The 21,935-nt window shown below is 42.5% G+C and overlaps 3 protein-coding genes across 10 annotated transcripts in view; 2 read left to right on the top strand and 1 right to left on the bottom strand.

Annotated features, from left to right (window-relative positions):
• The window catches only part of LOC116840635 (adenylate cyclase type 2-like), a 14,820-nt gene extending 6,657 nt beyond the window's left edge, over window positions 1-8,163 (top strand). For 2 of the 5 annotated variants that reach the window (XM_032807574.1, XM_032807573.1), the window contains exons 3-21: window positions 1,815-1,949; window positions 2,043-2,254; window positions 2,612-2,768; window positions 2,908-3,057; window positions 3,330-3,451; window positions 3,517-3,764; window positions 3,906-4,261; window positions 4,485-4,771; window positions 4,888-5,064; window positions 5,152-5,332; window positions 5,410-5,493; window positions 5,606-5,698; window positions 5,842-5,985; window positions 6,051-6,146; window positions 6,241-6,364; window positions 6,431-6,640; window positions 6,769-6,949; window positions 7,049-7,184; window positions 7,256-8,163. In XM_032807574.1, coding sequence (XP_032663465.1) covers window positions 1,815-1,949; window positions 2,043-2,254; window positions 2,612-2,768; window positions 2,908-3,057; window positions 3,330-3,451; window positions 3,517-3,764; window positions 3,906-4,261; window positions 4,485-4,771; window positions 4,888-5,064; window positions 5,152-5,332; window positions 5,410-5,493; window positions 5,606-5,698; window positions 5,842-5,985; window positions 6,051-6,146; window positions 6,241-6,364; window positions 6,431-6,640; window positions 6,769-6,949; window positions 7,049-7,184; window positions 7,256-7,420 — 3,258 coding nt within the window. In that variant the 3' untranslated portion in view covers window positions 7,421-8,163. Of the gene's footprint in view, window positions 1-32; window positions 580-1,548; window positions 1,627-1,814; window positions 1,950-2,042; window positions 2,255-2,611; window positions 2,769-2,907; window positions 3,058-3,329; window positions 3,452-3,516; window positions 3,765-3,905; window positions 4,262-4,484; window positions 4,772-4,887; window positions 5,065-5,151; window positions 5,333-5,409; window positions 5,494-5,605; window positions 5,699-5,841; window positions 5,986-6,050; window positions 6,147-6,240; window positions 6,365-6,430; window positions 6,641-6,768; window positions 6,950-7,048; window positions 7,185-7,255 lie in introns of those variants that run through there. The other 3 variants (XM_032807576.1, XM_032807575.1, XM_032807577.1) reach the window with 3 other exon arrangements.
• Window positions 8,164-9,121: 958 nt separating this feature from the next.
• On the bottom strand, window positions 9,122-17,575 carry LOC116840634. 3 transcript variants are annotated; one of them, XM_032807571.1, is made up of 9 exons: window positions 17,419-17,575; window positions 16,537-17,129; window positions 16,133-16,462; window positions 15,975-16,043; window positions 15,344-15,902; window positions 14,993-15,269; window positions 14,673-14,861; window positions 13,548-14,586; window positions 13,230-13,402 (listed from the first exon to the last, which is right to left on the bottom strand). In XM_032807571.1, exons 1-9 carry the CDS (start codon window positions 17,573-17,575, stop codon window positions 13,385-13,387), a joined length of 3,231 nt encoding a protein of 1,076 aa, XP_032663462.1. In that variant the 3' UTR covers window positions 13,230-13,384. The 3 variants fall into 3 exon arrangements, with proteins under 3 accessions (XP_032663460.1, XP_032663461.1, XP_032663462.1); XM_032807569.1 differs by having other exon boundaries at window positions 9,122-14,586; XM_032807570.1 differs by having other exon boundaries at window positions 12,819-14,586; window positions 14,993-15,248.
• Window positions 17,576-19,785: 2,210 nt separating this feature from the next.
• Window positions 19,786-21,935, top strand: part of LOC116840637 (zinc finger protein 816-like) — a 4,216-nt gene continuing 2,066 nt past the window's right edge. Inside the window, exons 1-5 of one of the 2 annotated variants that reach the window (XM_032807579.1) lie at window positions 19,786-20,061; window positions 20,316-20,442; window positions 20,614-20,847; window positions 21,030-21,376; window positions 21,508-21,856. In XM_032807579.1, the coding sequence (XP_032663470.1) occupies window positions 20,646-20,847; window positions 21,030-21,376; window positions 21,508-21,856 (898 nt within the window). In that variant the 5' untranslated portion in view covers window positions 19,786-20,061; window positions 20,316-20,442; window positions 20,614-20,645. The remainder of the gene's footprint in view (window positions 20,062-20,315; window positions 20,443-20,613; window positions 20,848-21,029; window positions 21,377-21,507; window positions 21,857-21,935) is intronic. The other variant, XM_032807580.1, reaches the window with a different exon arrangement.

Here is a 21,935-nt window from a genome sequence, read left to right as displayed (position 1 = left end):
GAGAGAGAGAGAGAGAGAGAGAGAGAGAGAGAGAGAGAGGCTCACCAAGCTGCGACAACGCGGGCAAAACGCAAGCGCGCCAGACGCATGGAAGCATGTTTGCCTCGCTACGAGCGGAGACACCTTCAAGCACAGCTTGCAGGCACCGCACATTTTCGACGGACGTGTGATTTTTCGGCGGGTGTGGTCGCTATTACGAAAAGTCGCGCTCTCGTCGAACAACAAGATTGCCGGCGCGTATTTTGGATTCTCAGCTGAAAATTCGCGTGTGATTATCGCGAGCAAAAGAGAGAATAAAAAGAGGACGGACGCTCTCCTCTGTCATCACCCTGCCGATCCTGCGTCGATCGCCGATAATCGACGTCGTGCGTTATCTGCGTGTCGTTGGCCGCCGGTCTGACGATACATCTCATTAGAGAGCTCCACATCGACGACCGTAGCAACGAAATTGCGCAAAAATTACGCGCTATAGCTCGTACACGCGCGTTACATATATTTAGCGACAGCGAAAGGAATCTGTCCGTGACGAGTGATACATCCTCCGATTTTATGAGAGAACTGAGATGGATCTGAGAATTGGTATTAAATTTTTCATTTTTAATCGTTAATCAGGTTAATCTTTTTCTCCCTGTAAACTTGAAGTTTGTCTCTCCTTGTCAAGTAGGTAGAAACGAATTATTCATCGACTTAAAGATATAACAGGGGGTGTTCTCCGGCGTAACAGCTACGCCTGCAGCTATGAAGCGTTCTGAAAGCAATAAATGTGCTAGAAAAAATAGCTCGTCGTGCATGCGGGACGGTCGGTAGCGCGCGACTGCGCCTGACGAGACGGATGCGGTTTGTCGTTTTTACGAGCTTAGCCGCATAATTTGCGCGCACCACACACACAATTATCAGATCGCCGGCGACCGTCGCGGGCGGACGAACGAGCGAATAAACGAAGAAGACACCGTCGCGTTGCGTTTATTAGTTAAAAAGAAAAGGAAAAGTGCCTCGTTGATTCTCGTGGCCGCGTGCTGTGGTGCATCCCGCGAGATTACGTGACGTGCAAAAGAACGAAAGAACGCGTCAAGATGACAAGTTATCGTTAATTGTCGTTTATTTGACTGTCAAACGTATTCGCAAGTCGTCACAGAGGAAGAAGAACGTTGAATATCCTGCGCGCTCTCGTGTAGGTCATTGCGAACCTTCTCTCTCTCTCTCTCTCTCTCTCTCTCTCTCTCTCTCTCGGTGAGAGGAAGAACGAGAGTTACCGCTGTGCGCCGTAACAGAGCGTCCTCCGTTCGTTCGCCTCCTTCCGATACAAGCTAAAAATATAACTTCATGCTAAAAGCGATATCATCGTTTCGATATAAAAGGGGACTTCTGCTGCGATATAAAAGGACATCTCTGTCCCGATATAAACTCGCCCCAGAAAGACAACTTTGCGCGATCTTGTTGCTTTATGCAGAAACGAGACGCGAAATATACAACACTCACGTGAAGAATCTTCGTCTAAAGCGTATCTTTGGTAGAATAAAGGGGATATTTTCGCCTTTTTATCTTTAGTTACTCGCTGAAATAAGTCAACAGTTCCGCGTTTAGCGATCAGTGACGGCCTTGAACATCTTTGAAGTCCTACTAAGCGTGAGTACTATTGTTCGCTTCCTCTGTGAATGAGTGTGAAGTCTCTATCTTTGAGATAGAGGATATGCAATTCCACCACGATAAACACATTTCATATCGAGAACACCCGGAATAATCGCGGTTATCTGCGGTAATTAGTCAGCGTGACGAACGTATGATTGTGATCTTACGCGAGCTTTTACTTTCAGAAACAATTCAAGTATAAGAGCCTGGAAAAGTTGTACACGATTTATCAGAGGAGACTTCAGTATGGTTATCTCTCGCTGTTCGTCTTACTGCAACTGGTGCTCAGATTTACATATTGCCTGACTTTGATCGGAATGGTAAGCTCGAGGAATCACAGTGGTCTTATCGTAATACGAATTATGAGAATAACTGTAAACTGACGATGGTGTTGAAATAACTTCTCTCTTCAGATCCCGTTCGAGCAATGCCTGCCGGATGTCGTAGTCTACTGCACCGTAGGCGCCTTGCTCTGTCCAGTGATCGCCCTGTCGTTCAGATCGAAAATTATCGCAAAGAACACGTACTTGCCGGTTATGCTGTCTTGTCTGATCGTCGTGCTGCTGGTCATCGGCGACTTGGCCATTCCTCTGTTTTACACCCTTGCCGAGAATATCCCGATAAGGTACTACCGACGAGGGTTCGACGAGGAAAGCAGTTATTGTCGCCTGAAGAAAGCAGTTATTGAACCGTCGTTGAACCTCGCGAACTACAGCGATCTAACGAACTTCCTACGGAACGTGGTCCTACATCGCTTACGTAAATTTAATGAACGTAGTAGCTTACTTCGCGATCTTCACGTGATCGCGACAGAAGATTGCTCTCGTAAAATCCAAAATGCTGCTGTTCGTTGTGGCAGCGATTACTTTTTCTCTCGTCGTTCAATTTCCATTTAACGAGCGCATTAAGTTCGCGTACTTGCTCCCGTCGGGGGAATGGATCGTATATAATTGGGTTGTATAATTGTTCTTTCATTTTTCAGACCGGCGTACGCGACGCACGCGCTTCTCGCGTGTTATGTATTCCTACCGCTCACCGAGAATCTGCACGCTTTCGTGCTCGGTATTACAGCCACCATGTGTTACCTGGCGACTCTGTCGTTAATCACCTACCAAAACACGCCCGATTACGTTACCAAGGTAAACCTTCCGCCAATGATACAAACGTTTGACGTAAGCCGCCGCGTGATTGACCAAGTAAACATAGCCTAAGAACGAGGAGCGGTGATATGACTCTATATGACATACTTTTCTTCTTCTTTTCCCTTGTACCTCACAGATCATCACCGACACGATATACTTTGTGTGCGTGAACGGGCTCGGACTATACTTCAGGTTCATGAACGAGGTCGTTATTAGACGTTCTTTCTTGGACAGGCGGAAATGCGTCGAGTCCACACTCAGGCTCAACTATGAAAAGGACCAAGAAGTAAGTCCATAAATGACACGAAAAGATCCAAAAATCTCACCGATATAAGAGAATATAACAGAGCCGAAAGATGAGAAATTCTCTCTTCGGTGAGAGATATTATATCGTGAAAGAAAAAAGAGATAATTATATTAGATAATAGGCAAAATCTTAGTGTTATTTTTCTGCCCACGAATCCCTTTTTCTCCTCGCGTATTATTATGTCCCAGAGTTGCTTTTTCCGCGATTGCTTGTCGAGAAATTCTACACGTGCAACGTCGTCACGTTTGCAGGAACAATTGACGCGAAGTATACTGCCGCAGCACATAGTGGCGAAAATCAAGAAAGACTTCAGGGACATTTTCAAGTTCATAGAGGAGCACAAGAAGCCACCTCCAAAAGGGAGGCCACACAAGTAAGAAAGATCCAAGACATCTTGTTTCGAAGAATCGCTGGATTTGTTATCATTTCTCTTTTCAGTGATCTGTGGGTGGAAACGCACGACAATGTGAGCATCTTGTACGCGGACGTGGTGAACTTTTCCGGTCTGACCGTAACGCTGCCGATACGGAAACTCGTAGAGACTTTGAACGACCTGTTTGGCAGCTTCGACGAGGCGTCGGAAAGACACAATGTACTCAGAATCAAATTCTTGGGCGACTGTTACTACTGCGTGAGTGGCGTGCCCACGCCAAATTCTCAGCACGCCAAGAGCTGTGTCGATCTCGGTAAATGATCTATTTACATTCGCGTTATGCGTCATCCTGAGTGTGTGTGTGTGTGTGCCGAACGAATAGATAGATAAATACTTCCGAATCTTTCTTTTTTCTTCCTGGATGGAATCTGCGTTTTGCTCTGCGAAACGATAGGCCTGGACATGATAAGAATCATCAACGAGGTGAGAGCACGAGTCCGTCGCGAGAGCGGCGTAGACGTAAACATGAGAATCGGCGTGCACTCCGGCAACATAATATCCGGAATCTTAGGCGCGAACAAGTGGCAGTACGACGTTTGGTCACGCGACGTGGTGATAGCGAACAAGATGGAGCAGACCGGCAAACCTGGCAAGGTTCATGTGACTCAGCAGACGTTGGATCTGGTGGACCGGAGCGAGTACGATTGCGTTCCGGTCGAGACGTTGAACGATGAAGTTCTCAAGAAATATGGCATACGCAGCTACCTCATCACGCCATCCTTACCGGAAACGTCGGTCCAGCAGCAGCAGGTGCGTGTCTCCCGGTGGCGTAGGAAAATCCTAAATTGTATCTAACATCGGTTCGCATTCTCAAGAATGCAACTTTATTTCTTTCACATTCTCTCGTTATATTCGCTCGCAGACATACTCGTAATATCTCGAATACTCCTACGCCACTGGTCTTACACTGTCCTCTCGTCGAGCGAACTCCCATTGAGTGTTTCGCATCGTTGACAGGCGAACCTTGTTGCAGAACAGCGAGAACACTTTGACGGTTATTAGATCGGACTCACCGCCGCCGGCTAACAAGCATTACGTCAAGTTCTACACGCGCTCCAACACCAACGTCAGCACCAGCTCCAGAACGAGTAGACGACTGACGTCCACGTCGTTGAACAATCAGGCAGATGTTTTCGCGGGCACGTATAGGCGGCGAACGCACTTTATGGACTCCTGCCTGCGAGATTATCACCTGATGCTAAAAGCGGCAGACGCAGAAATGGAAAATGCCATTAATCAGATGCCTCTCAGCAAGTGGGAGTAAGTATATGTCGATTTTGAGTAGTCCTCGCGTTATCTTTTTCCATCTGACAACAACTGGCCGAATATCGTTATATATTGTGCAAATCGATGCTCCGTTTTTTTTTTCTTTTCAGACAGTGGAGCAGATGGGAGCACATAAATCCGCTCTTCTTGACGTTTCGACAATGGAGCTGGGAGATCCCGTTCCTGCGCGAGCCGGATCCTCTCTTCAAGTTCTACATCGGCTGCGCCGCCTTTGTCCTACTCTTCATGTGGCTTATTTATCTGGTGCCTACGTTCATGTCCTCCGAGTACGTGCACCAGCCATATCAGTCTATCCAATTGAATCGATCCATTAAAGCGATTGGATATCGGATAACTGACCGTTAAACTTTCAGATGGCATCAATCTACGACCGTTGGTTACACATCGGCAATGTTGTTTCTGTTAGCTTTAATGCCGCTCACGTGGATGCACTTTGTGTGGAATCGCTTCAAGGACCGGCACGACGAGCACGAGGGACACGTTCCGCAACCGCGAAACAAACTGTTGTATTTCTTGTACCAGACTAGCGTAAAGGTGGAGACACTGCGACACTTTGTATTTTTACTGTCTAATTAACCCAATTAGTTCTGACATCTCGATTCACGAAACAGGTCGTGTGGTGTGCCCTTTTAAGGACAATCTTGTATCTGGTGATCACGATAATGCTGGCGGCATGCGCGATGTTCGACATGATAGTAAGACTCTTACAATATTTAATGTACTGATATTGTTAGAAAGCAAAAGTGGTTTCCCACTTTATCAAGTTTCCTTTTGTAATACGATTCGAATAAAGTATGTCTCTTGCAGTTCGAATGCGAAAATGTCGATCCATCGAATAACGCGACATCCAGCGTGACAGCGGCTGGCGCCAGCAAGATGGAATGCATATCTACACCTTGGGTAAGATTATTTAGTAGGTATATGGTGTGTGCGTGCGTACGTGTGTATGTGTGTGTGTGTGTGTTATAACGGACTGCTATTCGCACAAACTTTGCATCTCCGTAGCTTCAGTGTGCTTTCTTTCACATTCATCTCTGTTCCAGCAAATGACGGAAACCTGCTCGTTGGCGATTCTCACGAGCTTTCTTTTCTTGAGAGTCCACTACGCTTTAAAACTCGTGATAGGTATTAGCGTGGTGGCCTTCTACGCATGGAATGTCTGGGTGCACCGGTCGAATATATTTCAGGTATCGTACGAACTGATTGACTGTCGCGTTTTAACTATAACGAAAATATATTTCGTATGTTCCAGTCGGGCGACACGTGGAATCCTCAGTTGGATTCTAAAATAGCGCATATATTGAGCGTGGTGTTCCTCACGTTTTCTCTGCATCTTATCGATCGTCAGGTGTGTCTTTCTCGAAGCTCTCTAGCTCTACTCTGGCGAATTCTGTAGTTCTTTATTCGTTGGTATACTGACACTCATTAATGTTTATCTGCAGGCAGGATATTTAAGCAGGTTGGATTACCAATGGAAACGTCAGTTGACGAAAGAACAGGATGAAGCGTTTCACACGAGGAACGCCAACAAACTTCTACTGCGTAACATCTTGCCGGAACACGTTGGTATGAGTCTTTCTATGCTTAGATCGGACTAATTGTTCAAGAAATGAATGCGCGATTCGCTTCCAGCGGAATTCTACTTGAACATGAACCGGAGCGAGGAGAACGAGCCTTACCACGAAGCTCACAGTAATGTCGCCGTGATGTTTGCGTCTCTGACAGACCTGTCGATCGACGAGAGCAACATACTGATCGATTTGAACGAGATCATCTGTGAATTCGACAAACTGCTTTTCGAGCCGTACTTTGTGTGTCGTATAGAGAAGATAAAAGTCGCAGGTGAGCGTGTTCGCATGCGTGTGTATATTTATGCGTCTTGCGAACGTGAAGAGAGATATATGATATAGAGTTGTGATAAAATATGGAGAGAGTTACAGTATTTCATATCCATTATCATATCCATTCAGGCACAACGTACATGGCAGCTTGCGGACTGGAAGCGAGCCGACGTGACTCAATGCGTAGCACCGAAAGCGATGGGAATCGCGACGATAACGTGGTCAAGGTAATGGCACAGTTTGCCGTACAAATGATGACGGTGCTTGACAGAATAAACGCGAGATCCCTCAGCACATCAAAGCCGCACAAGTGAGTGTAATTTAAGGGGTAAAGACGATACAAGATAATATTATGAGAAATTTGCTCGTGGGATATTTGGATATGAGCCATATTGTTTCTGTGACGTAGATTAAGAATCGGAATTTCTCACGGAGAAGTGACAGCTGGAGTCGTAGGAGCTCAAAAACCGTTATACGATATTTGGGGCGATGCCGTAAACATGGCATCCAGAATGGACACCACCGGGCTACCAGGGAAAATACAGGTTGGACTTTGATTAATTTTCTACCAAATAAAGTGAGTGAAAGCTAATTCACCGAATTTCGATCAATTCAGGTGACCGCGGATACAGCCGCCGTTTTGGAACAGCAACGTATAAAGTGTCATCTACGCGGTGAGACGTGGGTCAAACCAAAAGGATACGTCACCACGTATTTCGTCGGTGTCGACGAGAAGCGAACGTTAGAAAGGACGAATTCCGTGGAAGAGACGTCGTTGTGACGAAAAGCGCACGATACGAATTAGTTTTAATTGATCATGCTCGTAATCTTTTGATAAGTCGATAAGTAGTTTAAAACATGCAGGGTGTACAGACGGTTGTTCTCTCCACATCTATCGCATAATCGCGATATTTGCTTCTGAACGATTAAAGAAATATATCAATGATAAAGAAAGAAAATATATTAGAAGGGAGATTTCGCGCGCAAGATACATTATGAATTGACAATTACATTATATGCGTCACACACACACACATACATGATAATGACGAAAAATTTTTATTTCTATAGTTAGGACATGGGAACTGTGTCTCAAAACAATAAACAATTCACTATGAGGTTTATAACGGCACATATAATATTTATCATATAATATTTGTCATATAATATTTGCCCGTGGATTGATATGTACATATATATAATATATTAATATATCAACGTGTCCACAGTCTAAAATAGAGTGCGATGTTCTTTCGCTTTTTTTTTCAGCGTCGTTTGTCGATACACAAGGAGTGACTCGCGTTACACCCTGCAATGTTTGAGCGAGCGCGAAAAAGCGAAAAACCAAAGAAAGTGCGAGAGACCAAAGAACGCGATGAACAAGAGATAACATGCGCGAAAGTGAAATAACATAAGAAATACCTCAAATCATTTATTCCACTCGGACTCGTGATGTGCGTTATTTCTCGCGGGCCACACTTATAATAATATTGCGCTGCTAATCAAAATAAAAGAGACCGTTTATATATATTGTAATTATATCGCGGCACAATTGTTATCCGCGTACAAAAACCATTGTTGTAATACTTGATCCATATTCGCTCGGTCGAAAGCAAGTCGCCACGATCGTGTAATTTATTATTTACCTTTTAGTACATAACTGTCAATCACACGTGACGGAATGTCACGCGGAATGTACGTGAAGAATACAAACTTTTTCTTCGCTTTACGATCAAAGCGACTAAGCGAATTTGCGGCGAACTCGAAGTTGACTCGAATGTAATTGACCATCATAAAAATTTACGATACACATCCGATGCCGGGAGAGTCGCTTTCCCTGCGTTCGCATATTTTTCTGAGTGTTACGACTCATTAGTTTGCGAGCGATCGCACACGATCGCACGTGTCGTAAAACAAAGCCGAGATTGTGAGAAAGAAACTAAATAATGTACATACATATATAGATATATGTGTTGTATGTATATATGTATGTTGTGTACGTACGTGCGTGCGTGGGTGTGTGTGTATGTACGATGTGTTTATTTTTATATTATAAAGGCGATAACGGCGAAGAGAGAGCGATCGCTTGCTTGTTTATTTGTGTAAATATCTTTTGTATATATTTTTTAAATATTAGAAACAATTGACTAATATGATTGTCTAACGATTTGAATAAAATATTTATTATCACAAGCTTCACTGTCATTCATATATATGACCCCACTTACTCTACCAATTATTTATATTAATTGCGGTACACACATCTTATATTTTATTTTGATTTTGATCGATGTTTTTATTAGTCGCCAGTACGATATATATATATATATATATATATATATATATATATATATATATATATATATACACATTATGTATGTATTTATGTATATGTATATATATAATACATACGTATTGTATTTACGTGACCTACAAAAATTATTTTGTAAATTAGACGAATAACTAATTTATAATTATAAAGTTATATATAAAAGTCAATTTTTATTAGGCAATGTACAAAATTTTTCGCATACACAGTATGCATAATTGTTCTATATATCACGATATAAAACACGTTAACGTTAATCTATAATTAAATAATTGTACATTAATTAATCTACATAATGTGTACAAGATTATTTAATATGATAACGAAATCTCACTTATTAATAGGACTTCGGATCGATCACTCTGCCCTCTTCTCACACATTCACTCACTCACTCACTCTCTCTCTCTCTCCCTCTTTATCTCTTCTTCAATCTCTTATATCGGCTCGGGTAGATTCGCTTAATTAAATTAAATTGCGGAAGCGCTCAGCATATTTTGTTATACATCAGAATATGATACGTTGTACATATATTCTCTTGACAAAAGATGTAAGATTCGTTTCAATAAGAAAGGCACTTCTCTAGCTAGAACCCTTATTTTAAATTTGATTCCCACGGTCTAGACAACGACCCATAGAGTACAAATTTCTAAAAAAATCTAAATAAAAAAAATAGAACATCTTTGAGACGTCTTTTCGAAATTTGTACTCTCTCGGCAAGGACAGTTCCATTGTCTTGACTTCAACGGAGGTGCGAGATTTGGAAGGAGCAACGTAGCGTGTGCGCGGATACAGGCTGCCTCAAATACGATGTATACTAGTAGTAGTGCTTAAAAAAAAAGAAAAAATCGACTCTTACAAAAATTCAATCAGTCACGTTTGTCGATAAATCTTGAATCATCGATCTCAGAGTCGAGTCGTTGTTTGTCTCACCAACGGGAAATTGGCTTAACCATAAGGTCATTCTTTGTTTTTATTACTCGGTAAAATAATGGGACGATTGAAATGAAGGATATCTTTGCTGAGGGAAAGGTATACAATAATTACTGAAGATCATTAAAACATGTCATTAACGTCACTTTGTTATAATCGATCGTCAATATTTGATTGTTGCAGCAAATATGCGAATTACTTATTCATACGACAGAGTCGAAATCAATGACGGGACATTATTTTTCAATCAAACGTGATGAATCAACTTGACCATTCAACTTGAGACGCGCTGTTTTCCAAACAGTTACGATAAGAATAGAAAAAAATATATATATATGTATATTCTATTCTATACTACCAATTTACACCTCTTTGGGACAGTCTGTATCGTAAATCCCGATAACTTTGAAACACGTGAGAAATTTCGCGCGATTTCTCTCGACGCTATAGTACAAGAGACGAGAGATCATCACGAAGGTAATATAGATAATATTTGAATATATAATCGAACAGTACACGCCATCCTTTATTACATCGCATCTGTACCGTATTCGACGCGTATTTTACATGCTTCTCCACGCTCCTACATTCCCTTTCTCTTCTCTTCTCTCCTCTCTTCACGTCTCATCTCCTTTGATTGCGGAGGATCGAGAGATCAATTTCCGTCTCGTTCGTTCGCTCACTCTGACTGATAAATACCGATTCCACGATTAACTCTCATTACTATACATAATAAGATCGGGAAAAAAGCGGGCGAGGAGTAATAAGGCGGATCGATAAGTTGAAGTGATATCGCATTTTCCTCCGCGTCTGTGTGCCGCGTCTACGAAAGAAAATCAATGACGAGGATGCACACATGTGACGCTTGTCGCTCTCGTCTTCTCGTGAAAGAAAAAGGTACGATCGGTATATATATATATATGTATGTACTTAGTAATTAAATGCATTTACGGGCCTGGTGACTTATCGAGAGCGAAATGCGTCGCGTATGTATCGAATGCGGGAATACGGTTCAACTTGAGAGCTGGAAGGAAAGAGTCCTCGGTTATTATTTTATTAAACAATCATATAGTTCCACGGATTCTTTTGCGTTTGCTACACTTGTTTCCTGTGCGCACTCACTATCGATGTACCGTATATACTCTTCCTCCGCAACGATTCGCTTGCTTTCGGTGAAACGTAAATATACGTAAAATTGACTAGTCGACAAAATCGAAGGAGTCAACATCGATCGACATGTCGGTCGATATCGAGACGTTGTTGTTGTTGTTATTGTTGTTGTTATTATGGTTATTGGTTGTTGTTATTAATATATAAACTTATTTACGACCGACGATACGTCGCCCATCCGCAAAAAGGACGTACGCGATAACATCTAATTAGATGAACAATCGCAAAACGATAGAGAAGCAGCCCGTACTTTACTAACAAAGCAAGCATATCATCCCGTAGTCTCGCTCCTCTTACATTTCCTCCTTTTGCCGATCACAACCACAGAAAAATATTAGCAATTACAGAGCACCTTATCGATAGCCTATTCGTGAATCAACATCATTATATATCGAACCACTGCTACTTTTTCTTGCAAACAAATACAATTGAAAATCGACGTTCTAGACTGATTCAGTGAATAATTAATCATTTATTGCCGTTTTATGAACGAGAACGTGGTACGATCTATCACGAGAAACACTCATCTACGTAGTGTATTCCGGAAATAACAGGGAAAATGTACGAAGCGAACCAAAACGTAAACACTATATTTTATTAATACACTTTGAAGGTTTCATCGATACGCCTGTGTCTCTTCATTCCTTCGTCTTCTTATAAACGAACCTCAACCAAATGGCAGGAAACGCAGACAAGTGAGGAAGAGGAAACGGAGAAGAGGACGAAGGGGAACAAGCGATTTCTCCGTGGAAGGGTGGTAGGTGAGGGAGGGAAATAATAGGAAACCCCCGTGGAATCGATTCCTGTGATCGAGAATGTACGATGCGACCCTCAGTCGAGAATTGGAAGCGCCGCGATTCTCTCTGCGGAACTATTAGCTCTAGAGTTGTCAATCGCAGCGCACAATCTCGCTCGCTAGCTCCCACTGAAACGACTCTTCCACACACACACGAGTCGATTCGCTCGACGTCGAGACACGTGCCCTTAACCCGTTGTCCTCTCTAGACGCATACGCGGCGAACAACACAAGTTCTTACACGAAAATCTAAACGAGGAAGTAGTGTAGCGTGGTCATTATCGGAGCGACTAATCAGCGTATCGCACCTCGAGTCATCATACGTGGCTCTAATTACTATTGAATTCGATAATAGCAATTACATGCGCACGTGCGTGTATTATGTTTGATGAATGTGTGAGTCGTGTATTTATGTATGCGCAAGCCGCTTCGATAACACTTCTAAGTTCTTAACGAAACATATATATGTATGCGCATATTTATATTTATGTATATATCTAGATAGTTTATTTATATATTTATATAGACGAGTCAATCGCACACGGAAGTGTATAGTGTGTATTTCTGTGAATACATGTGTGTGTGTGTGTGTGTGGTGTGTGTGTGTATTTGCGTGCGTATGTATGTGTGAACATTCAACACGGAAGGTCTTACCGTCTGGGTACGACTGCGCGTGCTTCTGCGTACAACATGTATACGTATGTGTGTAGGAGCGCACTCGTCATTCATACAGCTACGCATCGCGCGTGCTGCCACGAAATCGACAGTGCGCTTATTTACAGAATACAAAAGGCGCTTGCTCTATGAATGCAGCGCTTGTATCGTTTCCTCTCTCTCTCTCTCTCTCTCTCTCTCTCTCTCTCTCTTTCTCTCCAAGTTCGACTGTAGAGTCACGACTGCAGTTTCTATCAGTAGTCATTAAATCATATGAGATTACGGCGAGATGTTTATCTCTACCAATTACTGCCTCGTCCTCGGCCTCTGAAACCACTACCACGGAACTGTCCGCCACCGCGTTTCAGTCCCCTCGGTAGGAAATTACTAGCTCCGCGTGGCCCCCTGTCTAACCACGGAGCCCGCGGTCCACCTCTAAATCCTCCTCTACCGCCTCTGGGAGGCGGTCCACCTCGCCAGGGCGGGAAAGGCGTCGGCACCCCAATGCGCGGTCGGTAGTTCGGCGATAGTGATGGCGAACCGTGACCGTCGTACTCGTGTATCACCGAGTGCAACTCCGTCGACGTGCCGTGCGGCGAGGGACCGCCGTTCGGGCCGCAATCAAGTGGAATATGCGGTCCGTTCGGCAACAGAGTTCTCTTTTTGTTGGGGTTACTTCCATCTTCATGCGTCTGTTCGTCGAAACTGCCGTTTGCAGAGGGCCTCTTCAATTCGCTGTTCGTGCTTGTCGTCAGCTGCTCGCCCGTCAATCGCTCGTTCTCTGCATAATTCGTGTCCTGACCTTCATGCACCGATCCATTATCGTCACTCGTAATCTTCTCCGTGACTATCGAGTGTTCTAAATCTACGTGCTCTTCGTATTCTGAAATGGGAACATACTGGTTTTGTTGTACGTCGCTGACGTCCGTCGTTATCGAAATAACTGTCACTTGATTTATCGGCTGCTGATCATCTGACCCGATTGAGGACGGTGCTCGCTCGTGATCAGACGAGAGACTTGAGCCTACCGGATAGCCTTGTTGTTGTTGTTGTTGTTGTTGTTGTTGTTGCTGTTGGTTGCGCTCGGAATCCTGCGAGCTCGGAGTATCGTGCGACGTCCGGCGTGTCGGCAACATCGCGCTCTGATCGCTGTCATCGCGTTCCTGAGGTTCCTGAGACTCTCGAGCCGTAACGACGGTCGATGACGCCGTGTTGTCCCTTTGATTGAATTCCGACATACCAATCGGCATTCCTTCGTCATCGAGAATAACGACAGTGTCGGGTGGTTGTAGCAACAGTGGCCGACTATTTGGTAAAATTTCAGGTGATAATTGCTGATCCTGCGATCTCGATTTGCGACTATTCACCAGATTGCGTTGCTTCATGATATGATCGTCGGAATATCGATCCCGGCGACTCCTAGGGAACCCGCGACTACCACGATTGCTCCTATCGTTCCTATGAAACAACAAACTATCGCGGTGCTGATGATCCGTCGATTGCGAGTACCTGCCGCGGTTCGACGACTCAGTCAAAAAGTCTTGCTTGGAGCGAACATCGTGCTGCCTGTCGCGATATTCAAAGTCCTGCTGAGAAGGGTGGAAATCCTGCTGGGATTGATGATGCGAACGGAAGTCTGGTTGATTTTGATGAAAATCCTGCGAGCTCTGCAGGAAGTTAGGTGGCGGTCTGTTCTGATGGAAGTTTGATGGATTCGAGTGAAAATCGGCCGACTGGCCGCGATGAAAATCTGACTGCTCTTGCCGAAAACCGCTCTGACTTTGATGAAACTGCAGCGGCGGAGGCGGTGGAGGTGGACCCGCGTGCATCAGGCGAACGTCTTGCACGAGTTGACCGCGCGAACCGGGCATTTGTCCGATGGGAAGGGGGATCATACGCATGTCCATATCTAAATGCGACGAAGACGATAGCGACACGCCTATACGCATATCGCGATCCTGCGACCGCAGATCGACAAGAACTCTGCCCTTAGGCTTGCTGTCGTTCTCGTCATCCGACATCTCCATATCTACGCTTTCGACAATATCACCTGGTTGCATGTGTCGCCTGGATTGTAAAGAGAGAAAAAAGCGGTAACATCGGTACGTAATAGGTCACGTTGTAGGTGATGTAGCAAGTTTAATGAGACTCACCGATAATCTTGATCGCCAGTGGACCACAAATTGTTGTTATTGGGCAAAGACGAGAGCGACGAGTCGCCAAGATTGTGGTGGTTCGCAGGACTACCGGTAAGACTAATCAGATTACGATGATCCACGTCCGCCGCTTTCATAAGACGATATGGCAACTGGTTCTCGATAGCCAATGGAATCGGTATCACTCTGTATAAACGGTTGTATAATAACCTCAAAAACTAATCTGTATATTATAAATAACAATAAGGATAATAAAATAAAAAAAAAAATTTAGATGCCATGTAAGCGGTGGCAACGATAATTAAGGACTGTGTTACCGATGGTCTACATCTCCGGTGGCATTCAAAGATTCTTGCGGTTGCGGCTCGTTATACTCGACCGGTTCGACGAAGCCGGCCTTCTCGTATATAGGCGGTGATTCCGGAGTCTCGGACAGTATCTCGTTTTTCGTCCTGCCCGGCCACGTGGAGTCGTTATTGGAGTCCCATCTGTCCCCTTCGCCGTCCATCCACGAGCTCTTGTTCTTGTCGTCGCATTCTTCAGACCACGTAGGAGGATTCATGCTGTTCTTTCCTGAACACACAGTAAAATTTGCTATATTACGAAGTGCATTACCGCACAATGACGTGAAAGCGAACGATCAAAAGTCCAGAGCATTGCTTTTGTACCCTTCTCTTCCCACTTGACAGACTCCTTGACGCTCTCGTTCGGCGGTGTCCATGTGGGAAACTTGGGCGGCAGCTTGTTATAGCAGTTCTCGTCATCGAGAAAGATAGGAGGTAAAGGTGGAGGAGGTAAAGGATTAACCGTGTTGGTGTTGGTGGGACCGTCGAAGGGACCGGTTATATTGCTCTGACTGTTTTGACTGGAATACGGAGAAGGTGTGTGTGATTCACTGGACAAATTGCGAACGGGCAACGGGGTACTATGACTCATCTGGCAGTTGTTCAAACCGCCGAGGGATGATGCACCCTGACTACCGATCATTCTTGAGATCACAGGTGTTGCAGGAAGCTGCCCTAACACAGGTGAATGATTGTAGTTAGGGCGTTGCGGCGAATCCACTTGACTTTCAGATACGTCCAAGCCCAAACCCGGTATGGCACCCGGATCCGGTGTCCCGTCGGAAGACGGAAGGAGCGTTTTCAGGAAACTAGATACATTGAACTCCGAATTGCTCTTCTCGTTCTTCGAGGGTCTCATATTAATCACTTCTATAGGTTTCGCCTGAAAAGGAAAGTATATTTATGCACACTTGAGCATAGCCGTCTGTGAATATAATCAACGATATCACCCTACCTCTATAGAGTCATTGTACTGTTGAGACATTCCAGAAGGCGTCGCGGACCTTTCGTTGAACAAATTTCTCTAAAGGAAGCAAAGAGTAATGTATACAGTCAGACACGCTCAAAAACGGTGCAATCGCTGCAAGATATGAGATTATTGCTTCATCTCACCATGTTACCAAAATCCATATTTCCTCCCATAAAAGAAGGAAAGTTATTAGTAAAGTCCCCGGACTCGTTGCCCTGTACCATCTCGGGAGCAGGTACAGGTATTGGATCGTATTCATGAGTATAAGATCCGTACAGAGTCGGCGGCGCCACCTCGATTATTCCCGACTGATTCGTCACTTGAGTTTCATCTCCCGGAAGTTCTATGTCACTGTCGGGACTTGGCGAAGGCGCGTTCACGTCGGGCGACGGTATCGGGGAGACCAAAGTCGGCAACAGTTCGTCCAGTTTTTTCTTCAGGTTTTTCACACGACTACCGAAATTACGGTATGCCTATCAACGAGAATATGTACATTACGACAGTGAGAAAATGAACAGTGAGTCACTTCACAACATCAGATACTCACATTCGACACTATTTTAACTTCCCCACGCTGAGTCTCGTAAAACTGATCTGCCTGCTCCAACAAATCGACCACTTGCGCCCTTTCTCTAATCTCTGCTTCCAAAGCACGTACGTAATTCTCAACATTCCGTACGGCTAATTCGACCTCCTTCTCGGCGTCCTCGACGCGCCTTCTATCTTTTAACGACGAACACAATTCCTCCGCGTTTTCTATGTCTATGTTACTTTCTCGCAAATCGCGCAGTCTGGCGTCAGTCGCCTGCTCCAGGGTCGCGCAGGACCTCATCGTTGAGATCAGCAAAGCTGCTTGAAACTCGTCATTTGGAGCAGTCGGCTGGGGCTCGAGTTTCTTCTTCGGAGCTGCTGAGATCAAGCCAGACAGATCGGTGAGAAACTCCTCGTTGTAGATCTGCCGCTGATCCCAGATCTTGAAGATTCTCAGTATACGATGCTTCACTTTTTCATCTCGCACCATTGTCGTCGCGCGTTGCAGAGTAGTGCCCCACGATTCCACAAATTCAAAGTTCTTTCTCTTTGAATACTGAATAACATCGTTGGCCAAGTAGAACAATGTGAGGCGATGTTCCACTTTTACTGTCACAAAGAGGAAGCATTTTAGAGACAAAAGAAATTGATATTACTTGTCGACAACAAGTTGTGACTGGTTCTTGACGTATTACAGTCGTGTTGCTACGAATCTGATAAGAAGATACAAAGGATGCATTCCTTTTGGGTGCTCACACACTTTTAAACACTTATAAACTTCACTCTTCTTTTTCTTCCGCATATAATAAGCGATAAAGATAGAATGACGCTTACAATGCGTGAGCGCCCAAAAGGAACACAGCCAAAGACAAGTTGAAAAGTATGTCAACCTATTTACCTTTCTTCAAAACTTGTAGCCAAGTGGCGACGATCTTCTTGTGATGTTGTCTTCTCTCCAGACACCACGCGGAGAGTCCCTGTATAGACTCCTGGGAATCCTTCAGTGATTGGAGTCTTCGCTCGAAATGCTCCACGTCGAAATCGCTAGTCGCCATCGTGAGTTCGCGCGCGTCTTATCCAACGATCAGTTCACAGTCGCGATACTCGATCATCACATCGTAATGTGAACCACCGAGAGGAACACGCGCCACTCGACTCCGTTATCATATGTACGGAGCTTGTACGGAGCGACCTAACCAAATCGCGTTGTTGGCGGTCGCGCTGAGTTCGTAAACACCGTTGGGGTTAGAGCAACCAGCGGTGACGCGCGATCATCTTACCGAGTTGTGAGCCACCGTATTTCGCACTCCTGGACACACTTACGCACCGATCAAATCCTCCGACGGCACTCACTCGATTACACTGAACACGGAATCCTGTGTGCTACACGCTTGGTGCACGGCCACCGCTTGTCGAGACGACGCCGGTGGGCCGAAGCGGCGAACGCTGCGATCTCGTACGCACCGAAGCTCTCACAGCGGCGAACTATTGCGGCTGAGATTATCACGCGCACGACATGTCAACTTTCGCGAGATTATATTTCAAAATTGTCGTCGGGCTCCGTACAAGTAATCTTGAAAACAAGAGTCCGCCATCTTTCCGGAACCAAAACACGACCGCGCAATGGCCGGCGCGACACTTCCAGAAGAGAGAAATTTGAGAGCGGCCACGCCGGCGTTTTGATGCATTTCACTTGGCACGACTCTTTGATGCTCCATCTACATCCATTTTCAAATTATTACTACTTTGTTGCGTCAATTTTCAAGCATTGTTAGTAAAGTTTCCATTGGATGAATGCTACGCTCGTAATTTTCATAAATGAGAATCCAAAGTGTACGTAATAAAATTAAATGATACAGACTTATTTATATTAAATGGAAACTGCAATATATATATATATAAAATATATATACTGTACAAAGTAATCATAAATGCACCTGTAATTTTTATTAGTTTTAAATTCTCCGCTACGGGCCGCCACTGTTTTTAGAGCGGTATTTATAATCGAATTTTATGTACTGAAAATTTTCTTTATTTCTTTCTATATCTCTTCAAATAGTTATATGAAGATAAAATTAAGAAAATTTTCAATATTTAAAATCCGACTATGAATATCTCTATAAAAATAATAGCGATTCGTAGCGGAAAATTTGAAAATTAATACAAAATTACAGATTTAATCATTTTAGCCAAAATTCAAACCCGTTAAAACGAGCTTTTCCATGGTAACGCTAGATAGCGCCAGGCAGTACAATAAAAGTACTGCACTCTCACCGGCTTGGTTTACATCGTGCACTTGATACTAAATAGTAATTTTCTATTAGATAATCTTAATATTAACGATATATATAAACAATGGTATAATACTAATCTGGTATAATACTTATCAACAAAACGTATTGTATTGAGAATGCGTCGCTGTTGATATGCATTGTTGATATTAAGATTATCTAATAAAAAGTTACTACGCGTATTAAGTACACGATGTAAATCAGGCCACTGAGGGGAGCATCCCGATTGACCGCGGTACGATTGGACACAACCAACCGATGCAAAGAATTATCTAGTGAATTACCAGGTCGAATCAATGGCTGCGTTCAGCAGAGAAAGCTGCTTTGCAACTGTAAAATTCGTGAATCTGATTGGTACATGCTCTTGGATTTAACCAAAATTAAGAGCATACTCCAATCAGATTCACGAATTTTACAACAGTTGCAAAGCAGCTTTTTCTGCTGAACGCAGCCAATCATTACAATCTATGTCCGATCGTACCGTGGTCAATCGGGTCCCACCCGTTGGCGATTCTCTTTACTAGAGGTTCTCTAGTACTGACAATACAATAGCCATATCTATACTTAAACTTAAGTCAACGCACAGAAATTCGTAAATTTAATATATTAGATGTCTTGTGCGGAGGCTCTTAAAGAAGTCCGTATCACACTAGCAATTGGCGATTAATGATTAACGATTGAAGATTAGATTTTGACGAATCAACGAGCTTTAACCTTGGCTTGCCTTGTTCCAATTGGTCAAGTTCCAATCTTCAATCGTCAATCATCTGTAACCTGTGTCACACTACGAATTGGAGATAGAGGATTGCGAATTGAAGATTGGAACTTGACCAATTGGAGCCAAGCAGGCCAAGACTAAAGTGCATTGATTCGTCGAAATCTAATCTTTAATCCGCAATCCTCCATTTCCAATCCGTAGTGTGACATAGGCTTATCGCCAATCGCTAGTGTGATTTGGCCTTTAGACCCGATAATTTTTGCAATGGCGTTTCAGTTGAAAAGAACGAATCTATTGTAGTCATTGCCTCGATGTTTATTAAATACATTTTCTAAAGTTATTTTTTCAAAAACAACACAACATGCCTACATACTCGTATATTTTGACTATTCATGAAGGAATGAATAATATTAAGAAGTGTTTAACAGCCAAAATGACATGTGTAGTCTTAATCATAAGGTTATAACATCATAAATAAAGATGTGTTAATATCGATAAATTGCATGGAGTCTAATCAAATTTAATTTGTAAGGTAAGAGTCTCAAGATGTGTCTCTTTTATCAATTTTTATTCTTTTATCAATATTTGAGGTTCTTTATGTTTTAACTTTATATATAAGATGTAACAATATTTTAATATAAACTATATTCTGTTAGTGTTTATATTATTTATTTTCATACAAATATTCATATTATATAGAAAAAGTATGACATATTTAAAATTATCATCTCAAATATCTCTTTAAGTGTTGTATATATACTAAATCATTACAAGTATGTTTTCTAGGATGATTTCTCATAATCAGTACAAGACTGTGTTTTTGATGGAGTTGCTTCTAGAATATAAAGGTCACCTTTATTTTTTAAAATGGAATTATATGTTTCCTTTTCGCACAAATTAATTATACATTGAGGTAATGAGAAAATAAAACCAATCTTAGAATTGAAAACTATAAGATATTTGATATTTTATTTTAAATATTCTTTGAGTATATATATATATATATATGTATATATAAATATAAAAATTATCTAATAAAGTATATCATACTTTTTAATAATCTCACTTATATAATTTTGTACAGAGAATAGTAGGAAAGAATGATCAGAACAGAGCATGATATTTTCCAAGGAATTCAACAAATGCACTATAATGAGTCAGGAATGTCCAAACTGTGGGCAACTTACAAATGCATCTTATTTGAGACTTGTAAAGGATAGCTGTGGCCACACCAAATGCCGAATGTGCTTACTGTATGAGGAACATGGATGTAAAACTTGCCAGGCTGAATGTTGTACCGAAGATACCCAAGATTACAGTAAATAACTTCTCAGGATTTCTTTCTTTATTAGAAAATCTAATAAAAGAATCTAAGAAATCTAATAAAAATCTCTCTAATGTCACTTAATGTGTTAACTTATAAACTGTTGAAATATATATTATACTATATTACTCTGTATCATATCACAATAATTTTTATTAATAATTTTAATTCTACAGGAGAAGCATCCATGAATTGTGGTTCAGATGATACGAACAAAACATCTAGTGAAGAAAATGTGTTACCATTGGAGTTGGTTATCAATAAAGATAACAAATCCAAGGAAAACCATTATAATTCCATTTCTATTGATCACAGACTTCCAGATCTTCGTCATGAAGATGTCACGAAGATGTCATGTTTTAATAACAATGAAGGAGCCTATGAATCCACCATAAGTAATACAGTCAGCAATAATGATTCTGAGAAACTGTACATTCCGAAGATAGAACCCAGTGATATGGTACTAAATATAGCAGCTCATTTAAGAAATGGAAATGATTCGATGAGTTTGCAGCATCTACATGTAAGGAAATATCAATGCCGATGTAATGTGTACTTTATATATGATGTGTTATATTCAATTGATTAAGTGCTTTTATAAATTCTCTACTTGTTGTGTCAGTTAATTATGGGATTTATTTCTGTTCTGTTCAGAATAGCAAAACAGAAGAACAACTTGACGAGGAGCCTGCTGAAAAGAGCAAAAACCCCAAACTTCGCGATCGCAGCCATATAATGATAGTATCGAGCAACCCAGAAAGGTACCAATGCAATGTGTGCCGTAAGATTTTCCGCAATAAAAAGAGCAAATGTTACCACGATGCCTGTGTAACGGGCGTGAAACCGTATCAGTGCACCTTCTGTGACCGAAGTTTTGTCAAGCATTCTCACTTTGAGTATCATGAGAGAGTCCACAGCGGGTACAGGCCGTATAAGTGCACGCTTTGCGAAAAAGCTTTTCCTCAACAGAACAAACTCAACAGACACATGTTATCTCACAGCAGTGAGTGTACTTTAGAATTATATACGTAAAATTGCAGATTTAAATACTTGCAATCTCAAAAAAAAAAAAAAAAAAAAAA

This window comes from Odontomachus brunneus, unplaced genomic scaffold, assembly GCF_010583005.1.
Source record: "Odontomachus brunneus isolate Ranch 3 - 2012 unplaced genomic scaffold, Obru_v1 Obru_scaffold_010, whole genome shotgun sequence".
Lineage (NCBI taxonomy): Eukaryota > Metazoa > Arthropoda > Insecta > Hymenoptera > Formicidae > Odontomachus > Odontomachus brunneus.
Note: the sequence above shows the minus strand (reverse complement) of the source record. Positions and strands in the feature narration are given on the sequence as shown.